Here is a 17,597-nt window from a genome sequence, read left to right as displayed (position 1 = left end):
CGTTTCGCAATTATTTGAGTTATCGAGAGAGACTTCAACTTTCGGGACTAAGGAAGATCTCGAGGCGCTGTTGCTTGCAGGCGCGTAGAGGGTGCAGAATCGAGCGACTGATATGTACTTTTCGAATGCTTCACTCAATTAGAGTGCAGGATGAGATTAATTCCACGGACAAGCTGCTGGAGAACCCCATGTGGGGTCGTCGGGGAAGTGCTAGCTTGCTGACAAATCACCGCCCAATAACATTCCAGCAAAAGAACCATGAGCCCAGAAGAGAGGCTAGAAACTGCGCAGCAAAAGCCATTCAACCGCGAAGCTTGCTCCATAATGTCTCTACCGACGATGTACAGAGCCTATCGCCGCACCACAGGGCCGGTCCCACGCACCATCGAACCCACCACCGAGCACCTCCCCACTAAGCTCGCCCCCAACGAAGTCCTCCTCAAGATCCATGCCGTATCGCTCAATTACCGCGACATCGGCATGCTGAACGGACGCTACCCGATCGCCGTTCCAGAACGCGGCATCCCAGCTTCCGACTGCGCTGCCGAGGTCGCAGCAATCGGCTCCAACGTCACGCAGTTCAAGGAAGGGGATGCAGTCTCACCGTGCTTCAATGTAGGTGACTTGAGCGGGAAAGAGAGGGATGCTGGTTCCAAGACGCTAGGGGCGGATGCGGGCGTTTTGGCTGAGTATACTGTTTTTGAAGAGGACGTGCTGGTGCATTTGCCGAAGCATTTGTCGTGGGAAGAGGTATTCTTTGACTGCTCGGAGCTTTTCGGAACTAGAACAACCTAATAGCATCAGGCATCGACTATCCCGTGCGCTGGAGTCACAGCATGGGTTGCCTTAAATCGTCCGAGGAACATCGACCCAGACACAAGCGTGCTTCTTCAGGGTAATCTAGCCCCTCTCTCCCAGCTCATAGAGTGTACACTGAGGGACAGCGCAGGCACCGGCGGTGTAAGCATGTTCGCCCTCCTCCTCTGTCTGGCCGCCAACATAACACCCATCATAACATCTTCTTCTGACGCCAAACTCGCGTTCATTCGAAAAATCAGCCTGCTCGTCAAAGGCTTCAACTATAAGACGGATCCGGGCCAGGCAGAGCAAGTCAAGCAGCTCACTGACAGCAAGGGCGTCGACATCGTGGTCAACAATACAGGCGCCGCATCTTTTCCTGCCGATCTGGAGTCGTTAAGGCAGCGGCATGGGACGATTTCCCTAGTAGGCTTCTTGGAAGAGAAGAAGGCGGAGTGGGATCCGAATGCGTTGCTGGGTTTGATGGTCAAGTGCGCTACAATTCAGTAAGTGGTTGACCATGAAAGGGGAAATAGACATTGACGATGGCTGCAGAGGTATACGGGTGGGCTCGAAGCAAGACTTCCAGGATGTGAATAGGTTCTTGGAGGAGAAGAGGGTGAGACTCGATCCGATCATCGATCGCTCCTTTGCGTTTGACGACGCAAAGGCGGCATTTGAGTACCTGGAGTCTGGGAAGCATGTGGGTAAAGTGGTGATTACGTTCTGATCTACTTAGGGATACGCTCTACCCGACACAAGAACACGTGAGAATATAGGGCGAGCACGATGACACCATTAGAGCCCGAATGCCTTTTCAGCTCCCCACTTCAGGACCGTCCATCCTACATAAAGGACAGCCAAACCTACCACCGTTTCGGCGGTTCCTTGTTGACGTGGTGGCGTAGTCTCCACGCCCCGGGGATTATCTTTTTGCTCCTTCGATCTCTCCGCCATTCGCTCTTTTCCTTCCCGAAGTTGATCTCTCATGTTCTCCAATTCCACTGTTCTCTCTTCGATCTCATGCAACAGCTTGGTCAGCTCGGCCTTCTTGCTCTCGATCTCATTGGCGATTCCTCGGAAGCTTGCGACCTGGGATTCGACGTGCTCAATACTGCCCTGGATGTCCTTTTGCATTTGGTAGAGGCGCTGTATCAACTCTTCAAAGCTCTCGATTCCAGCGTCAACCTCTTTCATCGCCTTCTCTATGTCACCTCGATCTTGAGAAGATGCGCCTTGGGGTGTGACATGTTGCCGAAAGAATCGCTCGATTGTTTTCTTTGCGAGCGTAAACTTGGTTTTCGCCTGGGCGAATTCGCCGCATAGTTGTCGCACACGGCGGGACGGAGAATCTCCCACCACTTAGCGAGGTGGGCATGATTAGTTATTACAATTCTATCGGAGGGGTGGGGATTCGGCTTACGTCTCTCATTCCAAAGCTGGTCTACGCACCTGGAGACCTCATCATTGAGCGCTGTGCGCCCAAAGTACTCACCCGTCGCCGCGGCTATCTCATGCAAACGATCCTCTTCCTCCAGCCCGATCTCACTCATTGCCGGTAAATTAACGTTCCACCGAAAGTAGCGATGATCTCGCTGGAGGCGCCGCCTCTCCCTCTCGAACCTCGCCGCCGTTTGCTCCGTATCCGTTGAAATGTATGCGAGAGCCTTGAAAAGGCTTACGGCGTTCGCACTGATCTGACGGTTGTAAGGGACGCCTGTGCCAATAGACACGAAGCATCCAATTCTATCCTCAAATCTTTCGACTCCTTGGCTAAAGAGCTCCATGGCCTCGAGCCAGACCTCCTGGACTGGGTTGTTCGCACCCAAGCCACCGTCGACAAACCTCTCCTTGAAGCGACCGATGGTGACTGGTTCGAAGAAAGTTGAAGCTGCTGATGTAGCGCGGCAAGCCTCCCATATCTTCGTCTCGTCATACAGGTTCCTGAGTCCCCTCGTCGGTGGATAACTGGATAGGACGGCATGTCCGTGGTTCTCATCCCGCACAGCGCAAACGGATCTTCCACTGCATCAGAAGCTATCTCAGACAGGAAAAAGGCAATAGACTAACACCTTGCAGCCGGCTCCCGGAGAATCCTTAAGCAACACATCTTCGTCATACCCGCAACCGGCGATGACATCCTTAATAGCGGACTCCAGCTCCGCGGCATCGAATCTTGGAATGTTCAGGCCCAACTTCGCAATATTGACTAATCCGTTGCCCCTGTTCTGAAAGATGCGCGCCGACAAACGGAGATAGGCATCGATGCATTCGTCGACGGACATATGGAGCCGACCTAGCATGATCGCGATCAATCTCCTGGAGTCAGAAGATACGAGGCAGGGTCAGGTTTGGATCTACATACCCTCCAGTACTTGTGCCGCCAATCAAGTGGAATACCTCGCATGGTTTCGGGGGCTTGTCTCGATCGATTTGTCGCATAAGGTGCTGAAGAATCAACAAAGACGACAGGCCGCGAACACCGCCTCCATCTAGGGAAAGAAGATTGTATTTTTCCTCCATAGCCTGATCGCAGTAGGACACGTTCCGATGCTATAGGGAGGCTCGAGGATAGGAGAAATAATCGCTCTGCCCTGTTACCGCCTCTCCACCTCAGCCCAGTCTGCTTTATACATCTGGGTCCTTCATGTTCTCTTCCATGGCATCGTATGACATCCGGCTGACCAGCTGTTCGGGCTGAAGGTGGCTTGCAGGACGAAGGCACTGATGGCGTTCAGCCGTGGCTCGTCGCAGCCTTCTCCGTGGGGCGAGACTCGCCCGTTTCGGTAACCCTTGCTTTTTCCCCAGCCACCACCTATCACCTCATGTGCGCCCGACGTACCGGAAATAGAGGCTTCATGCCTCAGGTTTATATGAAAATTCGCGCTGCGGGTATCCTGATCACCCAGAAAGCCGAGCCGTTGCGCCATTGGTATGCCTTTTTTCTCAGCCGTTCAACATCCGCATAAGCGGTCCTCCTATACCGTCGTTACTAAACCAGTCCCTGGAAGGCAGAGCCCAGGATTAGAAGTGCTATTATCTGCACTATTACAGCTGCCTTGCTGGTTGACGCCTCGGCTTTCTTCGAGTTGGTTGGAGCCGCCGTCCCAGCAGCATTCTGCTCTTCACCCGGCCGCGTCGAACCCTGATCGCCCATTGTGGTAGCTCCAGCGCCGTCCATTGTCCGCGTCGCGTCTTCGCTCAGCGTCTTCGTGACCCCACTGCTATCCACGAGCACAATCCCCGCGGTACCAATACTAACGACAGTGCCCGAGATAGTAACGGCAGGATCCCCAGGATGCAGCGTCTTCCCCGAGCCCAAGATCAGATCTCCATTGGCGTCCAGGGTCAAAACCTGACCGCCGACTCTGACCGCGGTCACACTGCTCATGCTTGCGAGGCGCTCGAACGGAATATACTGGATATTTCCGGTCTCAATGTCGATGATCGTAATCCCGCTCGAACCAGCGCTCACAATCATGCTTCCCGCTACTGTGACGGCGGGGTCGTTGGAGTCGAGCAGAACTGGTTGCGCCACTATATTGTCCTCGTCTAGGAATGTGAGTTGCCGCCCGCCCACCATGATGGAGAAGGAGAAATATGTGTTTGGGACGGCGATCGTGGACGTGCCGGACGGGGATTCGAGGGTTATGGAGGCGTCGCCGAGGCGGACGGTGGTGCCGCCGATGATGGCTGCGGGACCGCCTCGCGAGACGGTGACGCCGGGCTGGATGACGAGCCCTGTGCCTCGCACTGGGAGAACAGTTGGTCCGACGGTGATCTGTGGTGGCACGACTGTGATGGGGTTTCCTTGGCCTGCGGGTGCTGTATGTGGAAGCTGGTTGTCGGATCCGCCGTGGCCAGGTTGATCCGCGTTGCGATCCGGTCCAGGTGCAGGAGAAGGCACAGCGGTAGAAGCAGGGGTTCGCGAGGCGGCGGCTTCAGGCGTACTGGCCGGTAGCGCAGCGGTCGACAATGCAATCGGCGGGTTATATCTGGAAGTGAGCAAGTTCGCGACGGTTGACAGCGCAACCGGTGGATCGAGAAGGGCATCGATGGGCTTGCAACCCACCCAAGCCGGATCGAGCTGCTGCATCGATATCGGCAGCTGGACGACGGGATGGAAATTGTCTTCGAACACGACTGAGCGCGAACACCAAGGTCCCTGGCCGAAGTTCATGCCGGAAGCGCAGTCGTGGAGCGCGCCTCTGTAGGCACTGCTCGTGTTAGGTCTGGCACCGAGGGGCGTGATGCAGGTTACACATACCTCCACGGATAGGGCGGGTTGAAGTCGGCATAGCTGATTGGATATACTCCCGCCCTGTCGTTTCGCACGGAGTAGATATCGCTCGACGCTAACGTGAGTAGAATGTCGGAGTGAACACTGCCTAAGGTCGCGCCACAGTTGTTCGTTACGCTTGCGGCCGGGATGGAAAAGTAGACATTGCCCTCGTAAAAGGTACGTCCGTCCAGCACAACGGACCCGCCAGTAGTGACGGGAACATAGCCTTTCGGAGTCAGTATGCAATCTACAGGAGTGCATTGACTCGACCTACTGGTATTCGCATAGGTGCCGCTCTGCCAGGGGTCAAACGGAGCTTGAGCCGGCGCATCCGTACACATGTCTCGCACCACAGTCGTCGACTCCGGCCAATAGTAGATCTGTATTTTTCCTGATCCAAAGATGAAGCAGTCCGTCTGCTTGCAGTACTTGCAAGCTGGCGTGGACGGCCATGGCGGTTCGGATTCAGGCGGCCCCATGTTGTTATACCAGGACATGTATACGGACTTCGACTGCGAAAACACGTCCCATAGACTCGTGCATGCTGCTGACGGTACCGTGCAGCTTGGCTGTGGTCCAGTATATGTTGACCATGCTGTCGACGTGGAGAGTTGGGTGCTCGTGATAGTTGAGAAGTCCGTCTCCGTCGTCGTGACATCGGCGTAGCATACGTTTCCACAAGTGGAGGAGCAGGTGTACGTGGTTCCGTAAACCGTCTCTGTGGAAATCACGACCTTTGTGAAGGTTCGCTCCGAAGTGGGCTTGTAGGCCAAAATGCTGGATGCATAGTAGGATGACCACCGTTTGTCGCAAGCGATCACCGGATCTTCGTTTGGTTAGCATTCCCGGTATACGAAGCGGGAAGGAACAGTTCCTACCGATCGTGGAAGTGTTCGATGTCGTATAGGTCGCCGAAGCCGAAGCCGAAGACGTCGCATTGAGCAGCGTCGTTCCATTTGCTAGCAGCGAACTCGTTGGCTCTGGAATGTTCGTGAGATTGGCCGGTCCATTAGTAGATCGAACGTCTCCGGTCGTAGGCTGGGAGCCATTCAATCTCTCTTGCGCATTCGCGAAAAGCCGTAAAAGCACACAAGCGGCAATTACGCGATGAAGGATGAAGGACATGCCGCAACCTCACCGAGCCCGTGTCTATTGCGTGCATGTCGCTTTTAAGGCCTGCGTCCCCCCCTCGCCTTTCCCGACGCTCTGGTTAATTCCCCTGAGATTATTTATCGATTTCATGGGTATCGCTGGCTTGGCCCCTCTGCTGGGGCCAGGGGTTTGGGGCTAGCTCGCTGATTTAGGCAAAAACCCGAGGCTGTTGAGCGAATCAGCGTTGTGGAAGGGCGACGCGGCACGAGTCATTGCCTCGTGTAGATGAGCGATGCCTAAACGCGCTGTCAGCCTTTCCATACATATCTAGACCTCATTTCTCAGCCCACTGGATGCCATTGTCGGTCCAACACTCAATGTTTGGCAACTTTCGATGGGGTGGTGAAGCAGAACTCAGCAACCAAATGGGACTCGACCATACCGGGAGAAAATGCCACTCCATTACCCCAGGAGAAGCAACAGCTATCCCCATAAACGCAGGAGGAATCGAGAATGATTACTCTATGCTTTTGGTACTTCAAAATGCATATAGGAGTGGCGGACAATGGTGCAGTAGAACCACACCATATTTTGCTGATATGAATTCCAGTTTGGTGAGCACCCAGGAAGCTTCTGATCCAGCACTCATCCTCATTATTTCGTGAGTCGTACGTCGTAGTCGTGAGACGTGGAATATTGCGAACGGATCGCTGGTCAGGCGCTCGGTATGGTGCCAATTCGAGGCATGCTTAAGACGTGAGCATTATGAGATTCGTCTCTCGATCCCGGTTCAGTGATGAACTCCAGATTACGCTCTGATTTCTCTGATCTGACTGACTCCGGGCCCGGGTCCGGCGACTCCGGAGTCCAAGCTGGCATTTTCACGATCGCTTCTCCGCTGTGCTCAGATCGCAGAGCCATCGAGAACGACGGAATGCCCGGTACGCCGAGCTGCGACAGTTCCACCAACTGATTGAGCACCACAAACTCCAGCTCTAGCTTAACCGAGTAAACAAACGAATGAATGAACAACTTCAACTGCAGAAGTCCGGCGAAGTCGATAGCGATAAGGGCGATATCGATCGCGATGATGATGACCTGGACCAGCAGAAGCAGAAACATGGCTCTCTGCGTCTTCCCGCGCTGCGCAAACCGGCTCTTAAGGTACTGGTACGCGGCACGTACGTAGAAGAACGAAATCGCCGTTTCTTGAGCCGAGAACACGATAATCTGCACTCTCTCCATGGGCTGGAAAACCCGCCTCCATGCCGGAGTTTGCGCTTTCTCATGGCGATCACCATGACTTAGAGCAGCCAGGCCGATCGACAACGTGATCATAGCGATATGGAAGACTACTCCATTCGTAACGATCATGGCTAGAACAACGCGGCGCATCCTCAGGCTCTCCAAAATGATGTTCAGCCGTGAGTAGAGCACCATGGAGAAACCAGAGACCATGGCCACCCATCCACCCTGCGCGAGGCCGTTGCTGAGGATCCATGGACAGGACGGGACGAGGAATTGGAGGACGTCGCCGACTTGTCGGATGGAGAGGCCCCAGGATGTGACGAGGATGGAGTAGAAGTATACGCCTCGACGCCGTTTGAGTGTCGTGAGTAGGCGGATGGTTAAGGGAACGGTGGACCATATCGCCACAGCAGCGAACGCGATAAAGACGCTTCAGGTGTGTTAGTGCGGCCTAGTTAGAACTGCGGATGGTATGAATGGAGGCTCACTTCAGTAGTGTCGACCCGGATCCCGGATTACCCAGGGCCATGGTAAGTTGTGGGAGTAGATGCTTAGGCAAGAACGGATAAGTGCCGACAGGATACGAGGAAGACCACTGTACCTAGTCTTCCTCTTCTTTTTGGGATTGCTATTTGGGCAGAGACGGGCGCTTTGAACCAGGGTCCTGTAGGATGCTTCATATATGTACGACAGCGACCGCTACCCTGGATCTCTTTCGTGGCTTTGCAGGCCCATCGAGGGCATGTCGATTGCCAAAGAGCGGTAGAGATCAGAGACCTTTGCGTGCAACAGAGGTGTCTATCGATAAGCGTGGACCTAAATTTGGTTTCGCATGCATGGTCGCGTTCTGACCTGCCGATTACTCAGCGCTCTCTGGATCCTCGTTCGTCCCGACGTTTTTAAGGTTGACACGTAAGCAGAATAGAGGTGAGCTAAGAGTAGCGAAGGCGAGCGGAAGTTGACAAGCTCATGGCCACGGAGCTTGTCCGAATCCAGGCATATTTTGCAAGAGGTTTAGTTCGCTTCCGAACATGGTCCCCGTTCAAGCAGGACTTACCTCAAGGGGTGCGACTCTTCTCCCAACATGCCTCTCAAGGCGTAAAGCTCCTCACAGTCATTGAAGTTCGGTATAAATCTTGCAAGTTTCGTTGCTGTCGCACTTTTCCTTCTTCAGCCTCCCGTTCTTGACGCGTCAGTGGTGCTGCTTGCACTCGCAAGCTTGTTGACTATATTGCATGGCCAACACTTCTGCAATAGATGCAGGGCAATTGGAACACCGTCTGCATTATCGGCAATGGCATATGTCGTCGCCGGCATCTTCGGGCAAGGCAGACGAAAGACGAAGTCGGGAGATGCGGAAGGAAGAGTTGAGACGGAATTAGCCCAGAAGCTATGCCGGTTTCAGATCTAGCCTAGTCATTCTCGCCAAACGCCGGGAGACTTGCAGCTCCACTACACTGCACATAGCCTTAGAGAAAGTGGTCTAGAAAGCGTTCCGTATGGTTCTATTTCTGTTGCGGCCAGTTTTTCGATGATTCTCGTGCCAGCAAGAGCTATTCCTCAGCCACTATCTGATGCCACAAACTTGTTGCGAGCTCAGCCTCCACGATATCCGCAAGATCACGAGTGATGCGATTTCCTATCAGCAATCCAATCGAGGAAGGCCCCGAATAGCAGGACATGCGGTTTCTAGCTACATCTACCGTCGGTGACGACCACAGCATCAAAGATCCAGGAGGAGAGAGCGTCGAGCCGTGCCCTCAACACTACTCTGGCCTCAAAAGGCGCGGCAACACCGCCTTCATGTTTCTTCTTCACGCCATTAAGTACACATATCAGACCATTAGCTTCGCATTTGCGAAAGGTGAGGCGACTATGTTCTTGAGTTTTGCGTTCGATTGAACGCCACCTAGCCACCCAATGGCCAAGCCTCCGACTTCGTTCAGCTGCCGAGAAGCCTCCTCGACACAAGCAGCGATATCAAGCGAAGTTGGTACGGCAGAGCCTCATGCACCGCCCACGAGATCTAGAGGCCTGAGACTTAAAGTATGGCATCGAGTTGCTGTCTTGAGCTGCCTTTCGACGATCGTTTTCTTTGCCGGGCAACACTTAAACCTCAATCACGACAGCACATATGGAGCCATCCGACTCTCGACAACCTTTTCTGGCCGCGGGCGCCGCCCCAATACCCAACACTCCATCTTCATTCGGAGATCCGCCACGGTACGAGCATCTGCGTTGCGAATCCCCGCTCAAGAAACCACGCGTCACAGCATTCCTGCCATCAAAGCATGTACTTCACAAGTTCTGGATCCTCGAGGCCCTTGCTGGGGCATTCTCGATTATCTTATTCATTGTCATCGTGCTCATTTTGGCAGCCTACGACAATAAGAATTACGGAGCAGCCTCGGCCATATCCCAGGCGGGTGAAATGAAGAGACCAAAGATCTTCCCCATACTATCCTTTCTGAGCGCAGTCATGCGTGCGGCTATGCTCTTACCTGTCGCGACTTGCATCGGACAGCTAAAGTGGTCATGGTTCAGGAGCAGTCGTCGACTTATCGACATTGAGCGTTTCGACGAAGCTAGTCGAGGTATGACTGGCTCACTGCACCTCTTGTGGACTATCCGGTTCAGGTATGGAGGGTTATCCTACGCACTTCCACGCCATAGACGCTAATAGTTCTGTCTCTAGACATCTAGCAGCTGTCGGTGCAGGATTGACGGTGTTCGCCCTACCCATTGATGCTCTAATCCAGAGCGCCATTTCAATTCCCCAGCAACGCGTATTCAATGATGTCCTCTACGAGCGCAGCGGCGCCAATATCACGAACACTACCACCTTTCCCAAAACAAGCGAATACTTTGGTTGGCAGGCGATGAGGTCCACTGAAGAGCCTTGGGCTACAACGGAAATGATTAACGCGGTCAAGTTCGGCATCTCGTATATGAGCGGCCTTGGTGATTCCATCTCTGCCGACACAGTCGTAGAGTGTCCGACCGGTTATTGTGACTTCGGGAAATACCAGACGCTTGGGGTCCATTACTCATGTGTGGATCGATCCAATGATATTGTCGAAGTTGAGGAAGAAAACTCTTATCCATATCTGACCATTCCGGGAACCGGTCTACAGCTGTATCATCAAGGAGGCAGCGACTTCCTCAAGATGTTAATAGCCGCAAACTCGTCTGGACACTCCGATGAGGATGTTTTTGATACACCCGGACCCTTGATAGTGCGGACAGCATTGCTCGTGGACAACTGGAAAGGTGCGGATCCCGTCGGAATGGAATGCGCCCTCTTCTGGCGCGTTAAGACAGCTCTTGGAAAAGTGGAGATCGGGAGTCTTGATCAGAACGAAGGTAGCTTCATGAGCGAGACAACCGAGCCCGAGTTCTTTGAATTCAACCTAAACCCAGACAACAAACAATTTGCTTACCTTTTGAATCCTAAGGACGAATGCTGGATCAACAATGATACCCTCACCGAAGCCGAGGATCCGGACCTTTATATCGAAGAGTGTTGCTATGCGGTAGGCGCCGAGGCTCAAATAGGCCTCCAGAGCCTGCTTCTGGATCCTACGGATGGTCTGGTGGGCGAATCTATGGTCAAAGAACACAATGAAGAGACGAACTACACGGAATGGAACCCCACGAACCATTTCGTTACGAATGTCTTCGAACTCATAGAGGGGACAAGGGATGGTTTCATCGAAGAGATCGACTCCATGTTCAACAACATTGCTATTAGCATGTCGCACGTCGTCCGCCGATACCCGATTCAACGAACCAATGACACGAAGACTCCTGGATATACCACGGGCTATGTCTACCGCTACGTCTTCCTCTACCAAGTAAACTGGAAGAGTCTCACACTCCCCGCGATCCTTGTCTTCGGCAGCGCGCTCTTCACTGTCGTAACGGCTATCTTGACCGCAGGCGAGCACGGCTGGAGAAGGTCCAATTTACCGCTTTTATTCCATGGACTAGGCAGCGCCGAGCGCGAAGTCTGCGGCGAGATCAAAAGCTTGGGTGCGATGGAAGACGCGGCGGAGGGAATGCGGGTGAAACTTCAGAACATGGATGAGGGAGCGAAACTGGTGGGCGCGATGCACTAGATGAGGATTTGGGCCGTCTCGTTGGAGGGTACGCTTGCTTTTCGATTCCAGCTCGTCTCTGTAGTCGGACTTTGGTTTCTTATCTGAATTTGCTCATACGTTTGCACTTCTAATATACCCACAATTATATATCTGTCTTCCCTTCCACTTTACAAACCACCCGCCTACGCGGGCCCCTCCATCAGCACAGTCTCTCGCAGACTTCGTTGAATTCCTATCACCATGCAGAAATACGTTTTCTGCTATGCTTTTACTTCCATTTTCCTCTCCAAGACAGCGATGCATGACTATACCATGCATGCTCAATGGTACCATTAATGACGTTAACAATCTCCCCCTCCAGTCCCTCCTTTCCCCTTACTAGGAGCCTCTCCAATTGAAATGACTAGCACACGCTGCAGCTGACATCCCCTCGCTTCGCATCGCTGGACCGTGAACTGTGGAGAGACTCTTGGGGCTCGCAGCAGCGGTCCAGACTCGTCAGCCACGCGGTTATTTCTGCGGGGAAAAACCAAACCCACGCATAACCCTCAAACCATCCAGCCCTTCCGTCCAGTTAGGTAACAAGTCCTTAATAGCAGCGGTATTATTCTTACCCCAACATTTCTTCCCCAACGTGTGGGGAAAAGCTCACCCTAACCGCTTCCAGACATGGAACCAGCATCAACTCCCCCTCGCTTACTTACCATTTGCGGATGCCGGTCATCATCCTTCCCCCAACCCCTCATCTACGGTAATACCTCTCCAGACCACGATAGCCCCATAACCACGCCCGGCTACCATGGCTCTGGAACTGTGGGGAAAGCTCACGCATCCTGGCTCGGCGGAGGGGGACGCCGCAGCTTCTTAAGTCCAAGCTCCTGCCAATCTACTCCAAGCTCCACTTGAAGCTCTTCAGCAAGCTTAGAGCTCCGCTGTCTATCCTCCCACCGCCGATCATTTGAAGTTTACGTAAGACACGATGGCAGCAACAGCAAACCGCTACAACTTCCTCATCGTCTTCCTCGTAACCTTCGGCTCTCTGACGTACGGCTACAACTCTGCCATCATCGGCGCCGTCATTGGGCTGCCCTCCTTCTTCGCCTACTTCAACATCTCGCTGACGGGCCCAAATGCCGCCGAGGGGTCGCGCATTACGGGCGCGACGAACGGGCTGTTTGCGGGCGGCGGCCTGATTGGATGTCTGTTTATGACGTGGTTGGCGGACGCGTGGGGCAGGCAGAGGGCAATCCAGATTACGGCGTGTTTGTGTATTGTGGCCGGGGCGATTCAAGCGGGGAGCGTGCATATTGCTATGTTTTTGGTGGGGCGGTTTTTGATGGGTGAGTGAATTGGTTGAGTCGTGTTGAGAGGGGGATGAGACGCGTGGATGCTGACTGCTTGTTTGCGCAGGCATCGGTGTGGGCATGGTGAATGTCATCACGCCGCTGTATCAGAGCGAGATCTCCCCGGCAAAGACGCGTGGCCGTATGGTCGGATCGCACGGCTTCATTCTGTGCGTCGGATACGTAGGTCTACCCCTTCCCTAAGTCGCACTACCCTCGCACTGACTAACCAAACCAGGCTTTGGCCGGATGGACAGGCTTCGGCTGCTACTACGTCGCCTCGCAAACCGCGCAATGGCGTCTCTGTCTCGCGCTGCAAGTCGTGCCACCGCTCGGTCTGCTCATCGGTTCTCCCTGGCTTCCCGAATCCCCGCGCTACCTGATGGCTAACGACCGGTATGAGGAGGGTCTGCGCATCCTACGGGACCTGCACCGTCTTCCCGGTGAGGAAGACGACCTTCTAGCGCGCGAGGAGTTCTACCAGATTCGGAAGCAGCTTGATCTCGAGCGCGAGGAGGGATGGCGGCAAGGGTGGGTGAAGGGTTGGATTCTGCTCTTCCAAAGGAAGTCATGTAGGAAGCGGTTGTTGTTTGGCTTCCTTACGCTGTGAGTGCGGCTTCGTGGCCCATGGCCCGTTGAGAACGGATGTGCTGACTATATTCAAGGGGCCTCGTCCAGTCCACCGGATGCTTGGTTATCAATAACTACCAAGTGCTCTTGTACAATGGCCTTGGACTGTACGGATCCCTTCCACTTGCGCTGTATGCTGTGTGGGACTCTTGGGCTGCGTTCATGAACTTCATGAACTCGCTGTGGCTCGACAAGTGGGGTCGGATCCCAATCATGGTAGTCGGTCAGATTGGCTGCGCAATCTCCGTAGCAGGATTCACGGGCTGTCTCGCCGTGTACGGAGGCACATCAAACAAGATCGGCAACGGCTTCGGGGTCTTCTTCCTGTACCTTTGTAAGTCAATTACCACCTTAAACCTATGCACATCTATATACTGACTTCAAACCCAGTTGTCACCTTCTTTGGCGGCTCCATGGACGCCTCCTCATACGTCTATGCGGGCGAGCTCTTCCCCACCTCCATCCGCGCCCAAGGTGCCGGCTTCAGTATCTCCGCGCTCTTCTGCTTCTCGCTCATCTACACCATGTGCGCACCTGTAGCCTTTACCACCGTAGGCTGGAAGTACTACCTCATCTTTGGTAAGTAACGTCCCCACTTCCTCGATGGTTCCCGCTGACCGAGAATCCAGTCATCGTGCCCCTCTTCGGCGCTGCTATTATGTACTTCTTCTACCCCGAGACCAAGGGCTTGAGTCTTGAAGAGATTAGTGCGAAGTTTGGTGATACCGTTGCGGTCGATTATACGCGGATGGATGAGGAGGCGAGGAGGAAGTTGGATAAGGGGTTGGCTTTGGGAATGGAGGTGGAGCTTGTGGAGGATACGGGACGTGACGTCGAGAAGCACTCTGGTTAGCCGGTGTCAATGTCGCAAGCGATCCAATTCTGTTGGTGAGATGGGACTCCAGAAGAGTTAAGGAATCGAGAGGAACGGTTACGTCGCTCCGCTATCTCAATCTGCATAATTTCGTAATTAGCGGAGTCCACCTATACATAGCCTATAATCTCCACAAATGGCACTGCGCTCGATGCGAACAGAACAAGCTCTACTCATTTTGCTGGTCTATGGTACGAAATTCAGCATCATCTGGCTCCTCCGTCCATAACAAGCACCGATCATGTAAGATTTAGCACAGTTTCTTCTCAAATGAAGACTCGTAGATCTACTTCCCGTCTACTCGAGAGTCTAAAAGTTGACTCGTCAGCCGATGCCGCACAATTGTATGGAACTCGCGTTCGATTGCTGGTTGAGTGGGTATGGGGCGAATAAGGCGCCCTTGCTCGCGGTCTCCGAGTCTCTATTCCAGATACTGCTCCTAAAGATAAGAGCTTGGGTAAACAAACTATGCCGGGAGGAGAATCCTGAGATCAAAACAGCGATGAATGAACGTAAAACATAAAAACATTGACCAAGACTGAGCTGAATGCAACCTGACCAACCTACCCGTAGTAGAGAATGTGCCCGTGCCCTACTTTTGCCCAATCCCGGATGTGTACTCATACACGCCTCAGCAATATGTACAGCGAACGTCCATAACCGTTCCGCCACAAAGCCGGCTCTGCCGCTCTCCGCATGCCGCATGCTACCTCTCGGAGGGTTCCGCATCCTCATTTCCCACCCCCAGCCCTATCCTTCAACTCCCTCGTCTTCTCCGCCACCATCTCACTAACGCCCTTGCCCTGCGCCTCTCCCTCGCCCCGCACCCTCCTCGCCATCCTCTCCTTCCACGCCTTGTCCTCCTCATCCCGCATCTCCAGCTCCTTCAACCAGCGGTCCCTCTTATCCATCCTATCCTTCTCCGCCACCAGCTTCTCGTACTCCTTCCTCTTCACGCGGTCCTTCTGCCAGTACAAGTTGCCCACGCACAGCACCGCGATGGTGAAGGCCTGCGCATACAGACGGCGGCGGAAGTACAGGTTCGTCATTTTGTGGTCGCCCTTGCGCATGGAGCGCGTGGCGCCGACGATGGCCCAGACGGTCAGGCCGCAGCCGAGCGGGATGAGAGGCTCTTCGCGGAGGCGGCGCCCTATTTTGCCCAGGCGGTTTTCATTGTAGAAGTCGCTGGGGTGGGGTTAGCTTTGCGAGTCTGTGGAGCGAGCGCGCGAGCGAAGGGGGACGTACGTATTCTCGTCAAACGACGACGGGAGGGGCGCGCTGTTCGGAGAATTCATTGTGACAGCGGAGGTGGTGGATGGTGTCGCGCGGGATCAATGGCGGGCGAGTGCAACGTCTCACATGGAGAGCCGGCGCAATTGGAGTCCTCAGGCACTCTCTGGAGCTCTGGAGAGCATTCGACGGAGCAGCGGAGGCGGAGGAGTGAATGGTTTGCAGATTGGAGCCAACGGCGAGCATCAAGCTCTGGTCGGCGACGATCGATTATCTCACCACTTCGGAAGCTCGGCGGTTGCGGTTTTTCCAGGCGCCGATGCTCACTTGCTGCACGACATCACCGCCGGCCAACAGCTGCCTGCCAGCATAGCTTTGGCCTTGCGCTTTTCTACGACTTGTGGCTTCATGACCGGAAGCGTTGCGCAAGGATCTGCCCCGCTGCGCCATGAACGATGAGGCCGAGTCGTCGCGAGCCGGAGAGCGCTATGGAAACACTGCGACCTCTGATGCGGATCTCGACGACGCAACAACAGCAGCAGTCGACGAAGGGGAGGATGCAGCTCAGCGCGAGCAGCGGGCAAAGGAGCGGAGGCTTGATGCGAAGAGGAAGCGGGTGCAGTTTCTCGAGCATTTGCTTCGCGAACTGGATACTCTAGTCTTTCTGGAGCTCATCACCCTCTATTACCTGGAGTAAGCTTATACACGGGTATTGCCTCTTCAATGTGTACAAGTCGCTGATCGTTGCAGCTGCTCATTCTTCTGGTTCTTCGTACGCGCCGTAATCCACCTCTCGATCCTCACGCCCCTGCCCGATATGGGCCTCAACCGCCAAAACGATGTATACAAGCCATACCTACCGCTCCTCTTGTTCTGCTTCACTGCAAACTTCCTTCTGCATCTCATATATGCAGCTCCATCGGCCGGCGAAGATACACGAGGCTATTTGCATGGGGGGTTAATGATAGACTTCATCGGGCAAAAGGGGCCGACAAGCAAGTGGAAGCTTGCTGGCCTGGATATCTGCCTCCTGATTCTGCAGCTCACCATGGTGTCCGCGCAAGTCAAGAAACGAGACCTGAAAAGGAAGCTAGCCAAGATATCAGGAGGGAGCACAGCTTCAAGGCCAACCGAAGGGGACCCGCCGGAGAGATCGACGGACGAGAACGCAGCCCGCGAGCAAGACGCCGATGCCGAAGAACGCGGTGTTCTTCGCCGAACCGACACGCTGTCCGACATAGGCGCTGATGTGGATGAAGAAGACGCCCTCCTGTCGTCGTCCGAGGCGGGTCACATTGACGCCCTGGACGTACTCCACTCCGGGCAGTGCGTGATTGGCGACTTCACCCTCATCGACACGCTCCTCCGGGAGCACGAAGAGTACCAGACATACCGCCAAACGAGGGCTGATACAGGGGCGAGCTCTTCGATTCCGCCCAGCACGCTGCGCCAATTGCGCACGATTCGCGTGCGCTTCGGCGTAGGAGGCGGGTGAAGGGGGGAAACCGGTCACGCGCAGTCGACTCCTGAGCGCTCCGGAAATGGCGATATGTATCACGGCAGGAATGTGAAAGCACCCCCACGCGAAGAAGCCACTGCTCGGTGTTCGCTGCGGAACTCGCAGGATCAGGCTCAGCTTGCGAGTCACTTCAACTCCATGGCAGACGTTGAGCACGGCATGAATGACACGCCGCAAATAGCGAGCCTTCAACGGCGTGCATCATGGCGGCACAGCGCCCATGGCCAACATGCCCCATCCACCCGATTACGCCATTATCACCATCATTCCATCCCGCGCCGCAACCCTCTCGAACACATCACACCGATCAAGACCCTCGCCACATTCCACAACGTTACTTTCCCGCCCGCCATTGGGCTGAAATCGACGCGTGCCATGAGCGCTGTGCCGCAGCCTCGCATGGCCCAAGGCATACCTCGCGTAGTCCAGGTAATAGGATACTTCCCGTAGTTTCCGCCGCCCACGGTCCATGCCTCCCATC

At 54.5% G+C, this 17,597-nt stretch overlaps 8 protein-coding genes across 8 annotated transcripts; 4 read left to right on the top strand and 4 right to left on the bottom strand.

Moving 5' to 3' along the window:
- Window positions 1-324: 324 nt before the first annotated feature.
- Window positions 325-1,528, top strand: BU26DRAFT_418026 (GroES-like protein; the record flags this gene model as incomplete). Its single annotated transcript, XM_033823230.1, has 4 exons — window positions 325-750; window positions 805-895; window positions 950-1,304; window positions 1,354-1,528. The coding sequence occupies 4 exons, from the start codon at window positions 325-327 to the stop codon at window positions 1,526-1,528; spliced, it is 1,047 nt and encodes a 348-aa protein (XP_033690110.1).
- Window positions 1,529-1,973: 445 nt separating this feature from the next.
- BU26DRAFT_583749 (FabD/lysophospholipase-like protein) lies at window positions 1,974-3,321 on the bottom strand (the record flags this gene model as incomplete). The annotated part of the gene is made up of 3 exons (XM_033834573.1): window positions 1,974-2,817; window positions 2,869-3,114; window positions 3,164-3,321. 3 exons carry the CDS (start codon window positions 3,319-3,321, stop codon window positions 2,004-2,006), a joined length of 1,218 nt encoding a protein of 405 aa, XP_033690109.1. The 3' UTR covers window positions 1,974-2,003.
- A 125-nt stretch (window positions 3,322-3,446) lies between these two features.
- BU26DRAFT_150907 (uncharacterized protein) lies at window positions 3,447-5,452 on the bottom strand. Its single transcript, XM_033819979.1, has one exon. The coding sequence runs from the start codon at window positions 5,339-5,341 to the stop codon at window positions 3,791-3,793; it is 1,551 nt and encodes a 516-aa protein (XP_033690108.1). The 5' UTR covers window positions 5,342-5,452; the 3' UTR covers window positions 3,447-3,790.
- Window positions 5,453-6,861: 1,409 nt separating this feature from the next.
- Window positions 6,862-8,092, bottom strand: BU26DRAFT_150890 (uncharacterized protein). The gene is made up of 2 exons (XM_033819978.1): window positions 7,909-8,092; window positions 6,862-7,850 (listed from the first exon to the last, which is right to left on the bottom strand). Exons 1-2 carry the CDS (start codon window positions 7,947-7,949, stop codon window positions 6,887-6,889), a joined length of 1,005 nt encoding a protein of 334 aa, XP_033690107.1. The 5' UTR covers window positions 7,950-8,092; the 3' UTR covers window positions 6,862-6,886.
- A 1,462-nt stretch (window positions 8,093-9,554) lies between these two features.
- Window positions 9,555-11,538, top strand: BU26DRAFT_600678 (uncharacterized protein; the record flags this gene model as incomplete). The annotated part of the gene is made up of 2 exons (XM_033835190.1): window positions 9,555-10,057; window positions 10,116-11,538. 2 exons carry the CDS (start codon window positions 9,555-9,557, stop codon window positions 11,536-11,538), a joined length of 1,926 nt encoding a protein of 641 aa, XP_033690106.1.
- A 961-nt stretch (window positions 11,539-12,499) lies between these two features.
- BU26DRAFT_475786 (general substrate transporter) lies at window positions 12,500-14,346 on the top strand (the record flags this gene model as incomplete). Its single annotated transcript, XM_033825551.1, has 6 exons — window positions 12,500-12,860; window positions 12,931-13,046; window positions 13,102-13,469; window positions 13,529-13,827; window positions 13,884-14,072; window positions 14,123-14,346. The coding sequence occupies 6 exons, from the start codon at window positions 12,500-12,502 to the stop codon at window positions 14,344-14,346; spliced, it is 1,557 nt and encodes a 518-aa protein (XP_033690105.1).
- A 261-nt stretch (window positions 14,347-14,607) lies between these two features.
- BU26DRAFT_475783 (altered inheritance of mitochondria protein 31, mitochondrial) lies at window positions 14,608-15,791 on the bottom strand. Its single transcript, XM_033825550.1, has 2 exons — window positions 15,613-15,791; window positions 14,608-15,552 (listed from the first exon to the last, which is right to left on the bottom strand). The coding sequence occupies exons 1-2, from the start codon at window positions 15,660-15,662 to the stop codon at window positions 15,099-15,101; spliced, it is 504 nt and encodes a 167-aa protein (XP_033690104.1). The 5' UTR covers window positions 15,663-15,791; the 3' UTR covers window positions 14,608-15,098.
- Window positions 15,792-16,045: 254 nt separating this feature from the next.
- BU26DRAFT_416513 (DUF1746-domain-containing protein) lies at window positions 16,046-17,092 on the top strand (the record flags this gene model as incomplete). Its single annotated transcript, XM_033823163.1, has 2 exons — window positions 16,046-16,290; window positions 16,348-17,092. 2 exons carry the CDS (start codon window positions 16,046-16,048, stop codon window positions 17,090-17,092), a joined length of 990 nt encoding a protein of 329 aa, XP_033690103.1.
- Window positions 17,093-17,597: the final 505 nt, after the last annotated feature.

The sequence above is a fragment of the Trematosphaeria pertusa genome, assembly GCF_010094035.1.
Source record: "Trematosphaeria pertusa strain CBS 122368 unplaced genomic scaffold BU26scaffold_2, whole genome shotgun sequence".
NCBI lineage: Eukaryota > Fungi > Ascomycota > Dothideomycetes > Pleosporales > Trematosphaeriaceae > Trematosphaeria > Trematosphaeria pertusa.
The sequence above is the reverse complement of the archived record's forward strand: the minus strand, read 5'-3'. Positions and strand labels throughout refer to the sequence as shown.